Source organism: Mastacembelus armatus, chromosome 8 (assembly GCF_900324485.2).
Source record: "Mastacembelus armatus chromosome 8, fMasArm1.2, whole genome shotgun sequence".
Taxonomy (NCBI): Eukaryota; Metazoa; Chordata; class Actinopteri; order Synbranchiformes; family Mastacembelidae; genus Mastacembelus; species Mastacembelus armatus.
Window position 1 is genome coordinate 13,716,230 of NC_046640.1, and position 10,838 is coordinate 13,727,067.

A 10,838-nucleotide genomic window follows, 5' to 3' on the forward strand; every position below is an offset into this window, starting at 1 on the left:
TCTTTCTTGTGGTTTGAGTAGTAGCACAGTTGGTGAGAAAGACTCCCCTGCCTGTGGTCTGCAGCTGGTTATAGACCCCACTATCAATCAGTAAAAACTTGTCTGTTTTAAATTGATCTGAGTCCAATAGATATAGATATAGATATAGATATATATCTATATCTATATATGTAATATGACAAATACTAAATTCAAAGCATTAGTGGTTTAATATGTATCAACAAGAAGTCTAATGTTAAAGATGATTACTAAGCAAAAGTGTAAAGTCCCTCTATAGTTGGATCAAATTCATTCACTGACTTTTTTTGTTTTTCAAAACCCTCTTGTAACATTTATTATGAGCATATTTTGTGCTTCTGTTTTCTTCCCCAGTCTCAGAACTGTAGCGATGTAGCACCACAACACAAAAAGCAAATCCAGGAAAACATTACACCCTTGGTAAGATAACCACAGCTTAAGAGTTTGTGCTTTACCTCTTGGCCTGACTGTGTTGTCAATATGAAAAAAAATGTTCTTGGTGATTAAGGTGTCATACTTTTTAAATTTTTTTTAATGTTTTGCAATCCCAACATTCCAGACATACTAATCCTGCAGCACAGGCAGATTTATTGCTAATTGCTTCCATTTCTTCTGAGTTTGTCAGGCACATCTAACCACGCTCCTCACCTCTTGGAGGAACCACAGTGACGTCTTTACCACATTCGGGGAAATGCCACTAAACTGATGTGTTGTCTCTTTATTTTCCTCCTGATGATAGTACATGATCTATTGCTTTCTCACTTTTAGGGTGGAGGTATTCAAAAAAAGCTCTATTTTGGTCTGTGTGTAACTGTGGGAGTCATGCTTGCACCATCTTTAACGTTAAAATTTTAATATTAATAGAATTTTTCTTCTCTCCCAACAGACCCCCACTGAACCTGGGCTTCTCTTGGGCAAAGGCAGAATGCTCAGCTTTACTGCTGCTAATCAAGGTAAACCTGTTCTCTTTTAAGTACTTCCATACATTCATAAGTTGTTGGTAATAGAGTCAATGTCCTGGTCAAGGGAAATATATAATTACAGCACATCCACATAGTCACATATAATTTCATCACTAATTACAGTACCACTTGAGGTGATAACACGTGTCTCGTGTGAAATAATCATTCATCATAAGATAATCAGAATATAATTCTTAAGAAGAAAATGCACAGGTAATAACAGCTTTTCTGTTCACCCACAGATAAAAACAAAATTAAATGGGAATCAAAGGATCGAGGTGGTGGCCTTGTGACAGAAAATGAAAAAGGGCTGACCATAAAAAAGGATGGATATTACTTTTTAAATCTTCAGGTGACATTGTCTTCATGTCCCCAAGGACCAGAACACACAGTCAGCCTGAAGTACAACAATAAAGACCTGCTGCAGTGCTCGATTAAAAGTCCAGGTAGCACCGGCACACTCAGTAAGGTAGAGGAGCTGGTAGCTGGAGGGACACTGGTGGTCACTATATCTCCATCAACCACATGTCTTAATATCACTTTAACCCACCTAGATATCATCTACATGGTCAGGCCTTAGATGCAGCTGACCTACAGTACATGCAGTACATGTTCTAAATCCTTGGCATGTTCCGGGGCACCTGTCCAGCTCATAGGACCGATGCAGTGACCCTGGTCATATGAAAAGATGGTAGATTGTAGTTATTGTTCTCATTACCAGCCAGACCTCTGTCTATGCCTTTGGATCACCAAATAACCAAACTACTGAACCACCATTTGCCCACAGGCTGGGTAAAAAATCTCACCCTGTTAATTTCTGAAAAGCTCACCCTAAAATAAAATTTACATTGATTCAATGTCCAGTTAACTGCTCAGTAAAGTCAGTTTGCTCTGTAGCAGTTCCAGGATTGGTCTAAGGTTGACACCATCACTACAAGTCTCTTTCTTTGTTGTTGTGCTTAATGGAACTTAAATTCACACTTACAGTCAAATGCATAGTATTATAGACACTGCATGAATTATGCTGTAGATTTGGAGGAATTTTCCATTGTATGTTTCACAGGTTAGAGAAGCGAAGTTGGATTGTTCTTATACAGATGTGATTCTGGAGTACATGAGTCAGTGAAGCAAGAATTCGGATTAAATCTTACTTTGTTTCAAACATAGTACTTGACCACAAGATTGTAGACTTATTCTGAAGTGCCACATCTATTGGCAGAAAACCTAATTTTTTTTCAGTCAAACTGTGTCATTTGCACAGCTCCTATTTGCTACTTGCTGATTTAATTTTTAATATGTTTTGAACTTTATGAGCTAAGTATTTATGATGTATTTATTTATTGTTTGGGCCTAAAATATATGCAGTATATAGTTACTGTATTTAACAAAATTTCATGGACAGGTGAGCTAATAACCAACAAATGCATGTCATTGTGTAGCATACATGAATTGTTAAATACAATTCATTGTTAATAATTGTTGAGTCACCTGAGTCACTTGAATGTATGTACAGTGTTTTTTTTTATTAATAATTGCAATAATATGCAGATTAAATTGTACAAGCTGAACATATTTGATGGTGTTAAAAAATGTTTAAAATAATGTAGATATGATTTATTTGTTTAGATGTGGTACTGTGGAAATGCTTTTAAGAAATTGAATTAATTTATTAAATTGTGTTAACAAAATTGCATACATTAGTATTCTATATTCATCCATCCAGCTGCTTAGTCTAATTCAGGGACACTGTGGCTGCGGCCAATCCCAGCTGATCAATCTTGCAAGAGGCGAGGTACCCCCAGGACAGATTACCAGTCTTTTATATTCATGACCAAAATTAAAATTGAAAAGTGAAATGGTTTGACAGAACTAACCTCCGATTCTGCTTCACTACTTGTATCACACACATAATGTGAAATCACAAGTCGCGGTTTATGCGGAAAGTTTCACGTTATAAGATTTTGAAAGGAACATCTGGTTTTGCCAGTGATTTTCAGTTGTTGCTTACACCCTTGATAATGTGTATCTATTAGTCTTATGCATTCAAAAAAAAAGTGTTGCATTTGTTCTGGGAACCTTTGTGTCTTTACATCTGACTCCCACCAATATCATTGTTGTCTTGAAAAAAATGTGTGTTACGATTAAAAGCTATATTTTCTTTATATTGTTTATTATATTTTATGTGTTTTAAAGTCCTAAATCTGGAGCTAAAATGGGGAAGTGAAATTACAATAATGAATGAATGATTTTGGCTGTGATTCATTTTCAAGACCCTGAAATTAAGTGAAAGTGAGAGGTCATGAGTTTACTGTGGGACCCTGCAGATAGTGAGTGAGTAATCAAAAAGACTCAGTGGGACCCTCCCTACCGAATGCTTTCGAAGAATATGCTCTCCATATTTTGACAAAAGCATAATACAAAAAAAAGTGTGTTTTACAAGATCAAACAATATATCCAATAACCTAAATTATGACAATGGAGATCAACATAAAAGGTCACTGGAACATGTCATTAGTCATCGCAGCTAAAATGTACTCCAAGTAACTGAGGTTTCTTCTGAAAACTCTTCTTTTCCCAACCTCAATCTCAGAGTCCCATATCTCTTATTGCTCACTATATTAGCTGTTGTCACCACAGGTTTCTATTACACTGAGGAGAGGTGTTGAATTCACACGTTGAATTCAGATGCAGATAACAGCCATACCCAGTTACCACCCACTCTCTCTCATTTATTAGAGGCATCTGCATGGGTTGGTTTGTTCCTACTCTTGCTTTCCACTTGCCTGATGTCAAGTTAGATCTACAGCAATCGTGTATCCACGTTGTGTGGCAGCTTCTGTGAAAACCCTCATCAGCTTTTTCCGTTATTTCCATGCTAACGTCACTGAGAATGACTGTGTACATTGTCTGACATGATTTCAGTGTGTAGTCTGAGTAACATGCTCTCTGAATTACTGCACTTTTTTGTTAAATAGTTTTTTTTTTTTAATAAATTTAGCAACAAAGTGGGCCCAAAGTGGGAATCACTGATTACAGACAGTTCAAATGTCAAGACTGCACTTTTCATTGCTTGATTTTAGATACCAACACAAGGGGACAGCATTTAGCTATGGATTGTGTGCTGTATACCACGACCATCTCTTTCAGTTTTGCAGTGCTCAGAAATGTTTCTCCACATACATACATTGTGAAAAAGTTGACAGGTGGTGATTTATTTCTAAAGTAGTGTGTAAAAGCTAATAGTGTCTCACTTGAGTGAAATCTGGCAACAGAGCATTGCTTTATCAATGGAAAATGTGTTTCATATGGGGTATAGCAAAAAATTTGTATGAGATCATAACCGGTCACAGAGTACTCTCATCCCACACAAATGCTCTGTAAAAGTCATGTCTAGACCAAAGTGCAATGCTGAAAAAAAAAACCAGCTTCATGAATCCAAACCGCACAGCTGATACAGCTACTACAGTCTGTCAGCCAGCGCTGGAAGAAAGTGACTCAGACATGTATGAGAAGCATGCATAACAATACAAGGAGTCTGCACGACCCATCTGAGTCAACACTATCCTAGCAAACTATTTGAAATAATGTATTTAGTCATATATTCAGATTATATACAGCCAAATGCCCGACTGTAATTTAAACTCTTAATTCAGAGTGATTTAGTGATTTGAACAAAACTTGTAGTAGCCTACATACCTGAGAAAAAAAATCATTTGTATTTTTACTATTTTCCTTGTAGGTTTGTACATTTCTAAATCTTATATCTCTTAGTGTATTATATTTATTTTATTTTTATCTGTGTTTCTTTTTATCTCATTTTGCTATCGTTTTAGCATTTTTCTCTGTTTTCATGTTTTGTGTGTAACTGAGCTACTTTGACAAAGCAATTTCACTGGATTAATAAAGTTTAGTCTAAGTCTAAGTCTTAGGACCCACCTCTTTGTATACACACACACCCAACCAACCAAACACCCACACACACACGCACGCGCGCGCGCGCACACACACACACACACACACACACACACACACTTGTATTTTGTTCTGTCTTTGTGAGGACACTCACAAAAACCACTCATTAACATAATGCATTCTCTAGACCCTTACCCTAACTTTAACCATCTGAAGTAAATGCCTAACCTCATTCTTTACCCTAACCCTAATATAAGCTGAATTTTAACTTTAACCCTAAAAGCAAATGTCAACCCTCAAACAGGAATCAGACAAAGTTTGGACCAGTCAAAATGGTCCCTTACCCCCACCCACACACCCACACACACATACACATGGACACACAAAATCCTGCTACAGAGCATTTTCAGCATTCATCACTCCCCATGCCTGAGGTTGGAAAGTGAGTCAGGCTATCTGCTACTGACATCCTCCACCTCCCCCCAGTCCCCGCTACCACTTCCTACCCAGTTTACAAACACACAAGTCTGTGGGTGTCTTCAAAAGTAGCTTCTTTGAATAGACGCAGTTGAAGGGAAAGTGTAAAAGTGACTGCATGAGAGATACAAAGCAGAAACCATTGTTCAAAGGGTAGTGACCCATGTCAAAATGCTTGTCACCATAGTGATAATCTGAAAATGATCATTTAATGTATTACAGTAAATGAGTACACTAATTTCATCATACTGAATATAGACCGGGGCTACTGTTCCTATGCAGTAGGCCCAGTGTGGTAGTACATTCACCTTAAAGATTACACAGCAGCACTGTAAAGCCAATATTAAAGCATGAGCACATCCTGTTCAAAGCTGGTTCACATACTGAAAGTGTATGTGTCATTATGGTGCAAAATAATACCTCCTCTACAGTGTGTGGCATGTGGTTGGCCTAAGTGGGTGAGACTTTCATGGCTCAGCAAAGGCGCCAGAGTGGTCTCACCTGATGCAGCAGGAAGTGAATGTACTTCAGCAATAATATGGCCTGAAAAAAAGTCTTGAGAAGCAAAATCTTTGAATTATTACCTGTTTATTTCTCTTTTTTTGGAATACATTACTGTGCAAAAAATACAGCATAATTAAAGCAGTTATTCATTCTACCACTGAAAAATTAAATAAATAATATGCAGTATGTGTTACATACTGAAAAGTAATGTGTGATATTGCAGTTTGTATGTTTTTAATTTTAGCATCATGCTTACACAGTGGCAATATGAAGATCAGAATGACTTAACAGTGTAGGCTATCAATTCTTTTTTTTTTTTTTAAATCCATCTATGACAGGAGATAGGGATAATATCAGGGGTAATATTTAAAGTACAAAAGCAAACATATACAAGTCCTTGATATAAAAATGAGTTTTGTTACAATGTCAAACATAATTTAAATATAGTTTTCACCTTCAAGCACAGTCCTGATTTTCAATACAAGCCGAGGCGCAAGAGGTTTTCACACCTGCTTCTCTTTCCGGTTTTGCTTTTACAAAGAGATTCTTTAATCCCCCAGATGAATTATATTTTATAAGATAAGATAAAAGAAGATATACAACTCTATTTACATTTATTCACTTTTAATCACAAATGGCTGTTTCAGGATGAATTACAAATGTGTTATTTATATCATATATGCACCAAAGATGTTCTCAATGGATTTATGGCGGACAATTTTTGAGGCATTGCTCACTTTTACAAAAATGGCATCATCTTTGCTGAAGTGAAATACTCCACCAAGGTAACTGTTGGATCGTTTCATGTTGGATCCATTTGAGTATTTCCTGGACAGCAAGAGGGGAACGCTTTGCCCAAATAAAAGTTTTGTGTGCATCTCAACAGAGTGGTGAAATATGTCATTATCTAAGAAGTAAACCTTAGAGTAGACATAGTAATAACCTTCTTTCTGAATGACAAGATGTTTGTCTATGTAGTCCATTTCATAGAGGATAGGGTCTGCAATCACGCTCCATGCCATGATCTGCTGTCCATGAACTACATCTTGTCCATCTGGGAAGATAAAAACAAGACGTGATTCTTTTAACGTACAGAGTTTAAAGGTATAACTATTATTTTTTTGTATTTTCTGTCTTGAAAATATTTTATGGTAATAGACGGGACATCAACATTGATCTCACCTGTGAGATGTGCAACTGGTTTGGAAGGAGTAATATGTCTTGGGTGGTTTATGTGAGAAGTCGTAACATCTTCATCTGTCAAAGGATCAGACATAATGTCTCTAATGTGGATTCAATAAGTGAATGCATTTATCATTGCAATAAAAAGTGATGAGACATACCTCCGATTAGCTTAGAGGATGATGCTGAGGTGGTCTGCAATGGAAATAAAAACGGTTTTCATCTTAGTTGAGTGCAAGCATGTATGTGCACATAGAGATGCAATCGCCATTAGTGGATATTTTGTGATATTATCGTTTTGCTGAGCAAAGTAGGACAGGTCTGTGTTTCTGGTAAAAGGTAGACTATATTGATGCTACGGGAAATAGACCACTTCCTGTTCTTCACCATCCCCTGCTTATACAATATGTATATAGCCTTGTATGCCTTGTCAGGTCCCCCTCCCCCCAACACTAACCATTTGACATCCGCCTTCACACTGAGCATCAGGCAAGGACATGAAACTGCGTCACTGGATACAAAAAAACAGTGACCATCCACCAAAATGGGACATCAAGGCAGCATTCCCAGGGGCCATCAATGGAGTTTTCCATTGATAACCAGGGCTTTAGGTTACTTCACCATCTCTAGTCCACTCTCCTCCCCCAAATAGTGAAATTATTTCATCATCAACCTCAACAGTTAAAAAAAAAAACTATTATTCACATAATGAAGAAAATATCAATTTTATTTCTGTCTTGAGAGTCCTTTGGTTTACTGAGTCACCCAGCAACTTTCCCACGCATACAGTAGTAAAAAAATTTTTTGAAGTGTGTAAGGCTTCTCCCAGTATGATGGTGGTTTTTCTCAAGTCACACCATAACACCATTATGACACTATGGGAAAATCAATAAACACTGACTTTTGAATATTTCCACTTTGGTTGTAAAATGACAGTAAAGCAGACAGTTTCTGACACAAAGCACGTGATACTAAAATGTTTACAATAAAAATCTGTGACTAAGGACAATAGCATTTTTACCTAGTAGATTTATTACTTTTCACAAATATGAAATTTTACAGATCTGAAGTAACTTTCACATCACTAACACGTGTGCTGCTTTCATAATATGGCTGAAAATATTTATCAAGAAAGACAAGTGTCAAGTGTAAAGCAAATCAAGCTGCTGCTGAAAAAAACAGAATTCCCAAGAAGAAAAGTTACGACTAATGGAAATTTAAAGGTGGTTTCGAAAGAAAACTGTCAGAAAAATATGAAAATAAAACTGAAAGTGACCCTAAGGTGTTAAAACTGAATGAGTTTTTATGAGGAAAATGAGATTGAGATTAGTTCAAAGAGAAATGTAATGGAAAATAGCACTGTCACATTCATTTGTTGAGAAATCACCGAATGAAAATGTGAAAAGCATTGTAGGCAGATGCAGTCTCAGCTATGAAGCTGATACTCACAGATTCAACTTGGTAGAGACGGTAGATGAAGCAGGCTTCTATGATGATCCCACACAACGCCGCGCACACCAGCACGACCAGTATGGTCTGTGCCACCCCAGTACGCTGTCGCTTCTGGTTCAGCCTGGGCGGTATTGGAGGCCGGTTCTGACTGTCCACCACGAACACGGAGGGATAGCCATCCTGTGCCATACCTACAGTGCTCTTTTTCTAACAGAAAAATTATTTAGTGTGGATGTATCTCCCAGACTTTGTTGGAGGGTGTTCTTTCAAGGGGACCAAAGAGCCAAAGAGACTTGAGAAACAAACACGTGCAAAAAAGCAAAATGGGTGGGCTCACTTGTGGTTGGTTCAAGTATCAATGGCTCGTGGGTATTCAGATATAAAACAAACTCTTAAAATCTGTCACCAACGTCTATCAGAGTGTGGATCATGTGTGTGGATTAAGTGACATTTAGTAAATATCAAAATGATACTGAAGTGTACTTTTTCCATGGCAGCTACAGAACTTGTCAACTGAAGCCTCAAAACAGAGGCAACTCCTACTGTGCGAGACCGAGTGCAATGTACTTTCACCTTTACACCCCCCACTTCACTCTATAGCAATGCAGAAATATCTCCATTCACACTTCCTCATCACATACACACTCTCCATGGCTAGTCCTGTAAACAGCAAAAATGATAGACCAACTTGGAGATGAAGATTCAAATAGCAACCACTTATCATTTGTAACCTTTTATCTCCCAAGCAGAATATATTTTTCCTACTATTGATATTATGTGTATATTTGTATGATCAACCTGCTACATAGCTCCATGATCAGTATCTGTACATTAAATGCTTAAAAATATGTACAGTATACTGTGATTCTAAACATACTCGCCTTTTTTAAAGTTATTCAAAAGTGCCCCTCTCAAAGTTAATTAATTATACTGTTGTGAGGAAACAGTAGCAAAGTCTGAAGTTTATTTACCCTAGCCCTGCCATCAGACACAGGTATCTTAAAATAATTGTATTTTGGACACTGAGCACCTAAAAAAAGACAAGTGATCTATACTCACTGTGGTCCTTGAACGCCTTCACAGCAGACATGCAGAGCGGTGTAGCTACTGTTGTGTGTGCACCATCTACTGTCTTTAGATATACACAGTTTCAGATTGACCTAAGAAGATGTGCTGTAATGTATAATATACATTGATTTTATAATTAAATGCAGGTTTAGCCTAATATTTAAAAAATGGTCTGGCAACCAGTTAAGTTAGGCTAATAGGCTGATGCCCCCTTTTTTTAAAATTCTACCTGTCACTGAGATTCTCTCTGTATATCCCTTTGCCCAACCAATGCATGATCATGATGATATGGTGCATGAAATAATACAGGGTGTATTATAAACTAAATAGGAAGTTACTATGAGCTTGCTATCACTGTTATTCATAATTTGATCTCTCATCAACTGTGTTTCATTAACTATCAACTATAGCTAATTTATGCATTCTCTCAAATTGGTACAAAATTAACTGGAATCGTGAAACATAGTAAAAATACCCACGTTTGATCAGCCTATGAAATCAGATCCATCTCGTCAACAATGAAGCTGTTTTCAGGAAGCTGCTGGTCACATGCAAACATGTATGTTGCTCAATCCAGAAACAATCTGATTTTGTAGACAAGTCAGTCATGATGCAATATTAGTTTTTCTTTGTCACTTCAGTACAAAGTAAACTATTAAACATGTCTGCCCCCCCCCCCAGATCTGTCATATTTATGGTTTTATTGTACGTTTCGTTTTTGTGCTACACCCCACTTACAAATAAAATAACTTGTGAACAAGGACCTGCTGGATTATGTAAACTATTGAAATTAAATGGGATTTAGCCTAAGCATCATTAACTAATCAAAATAGATTACCTAAGAATTCACCCTTCTTTTATGTTGTTCACACAGCCACATCAAGGACATGGCCTGCTTTCAGTTTGCTGTTACCCACATCTCCCCCTATAGGACATAAGAGGACATGACATGTATTCGTTAGGAGAAATTAATATTGTCAAAAACAATAAAAGGAGAACTTTTATACATCTTCAGAAAAAGCACAAATCAATATGAAAAGGAAAGAAATTCTGAAAATCTTAATCTTAAATGTACCTTTATTGCATAAGCCTTCATACTCCAGATATAGACACACCACAGGAGCATATTGCACCTTATCACCTATCTCATGTCCATTTTGCATATGGCTGCAGTCCATGCAGAGCGCTATTGGTCGACACAGATAGTGGTTCCACTCATTCAACTTTGATCAAGGAACCAGTTGCTATCAGGCTGCTCCTCAG

The 10,838-nt window shown here is 37.1% G+C and overlaps 1 protein-coding gene across 4 annotated transcripts; it reads right to left on the reverse strand.

Moving 5' to 3' along the window:
* Positions 1-5,938: 5,938 nt before the first annotated feature.
* Positions 5,939-10,130, reverse strand: tnfsf14 (TNF superfamily member 14). Of its 4 annotated transcripts, none has more exons than XM_026326185.1 (6): positions 10,055-10,130; positions 9,567-9,680; positions 8,505-8,714; positions 7,217-7,250; positions 7,056-7,130; positions 5,939-6,927 (listed from the first exon to the last, which is right to left on the reverse strand). In XM_026326185.1, the coding sequence occupies exons 3-6, from the start codon at positions 8,694-8,696 to the stop codon at positions 6,542-6,544; spliced, it is 687 nt and encodes a 228-aa protein (XP_026181970.1). In that variant the 5' UTR covers positions 8,697-8,714; positions 9,567-9,680; positions 10,055-10,130; the 3' UTR covers positions 5,939-6,541. The 4 variants fall into 4 exon arrangements, with proteins under 4 accessions (XP_026181970.1, XP_026181971.1, XP_026181973.1 ...); XM_026326186.1 differs by having other exon boundaries at positions 9,567-9,639; positions 10,055-10,104; XM_026326188.1 differs by having other exon boundaries at positions 9,567-9,635; positions 10,055-10,089.
* Positions 10,131-10,838: the final 708 nt, after the last annotated feature.

Bases quoted from the DNA above. Each gene is read 5' to 3' on its own strand.
- tnfsf14 (XM_026326185.1), bottom strand. From the start codon at position 8,696: ATGGCACAGGATGGCTATCCCTCCGTGTTCGTGGTGGACAGTCAGAAC. The intron at 7,131-7,216 runs GTATGTCTCATC...ATCCTTTGACAG, and splicing joins ATCCTCTAAGCTAATCGGAG to ATGAAGATGTTACGACTTCT. The intron at 6,928-7,055 runs GTGAGATCAATG...TTATCTTCCCAG, and splicing joins ACCAGTTGCACATCTCACAG to ATGGACAAGATGTAGTTCAT.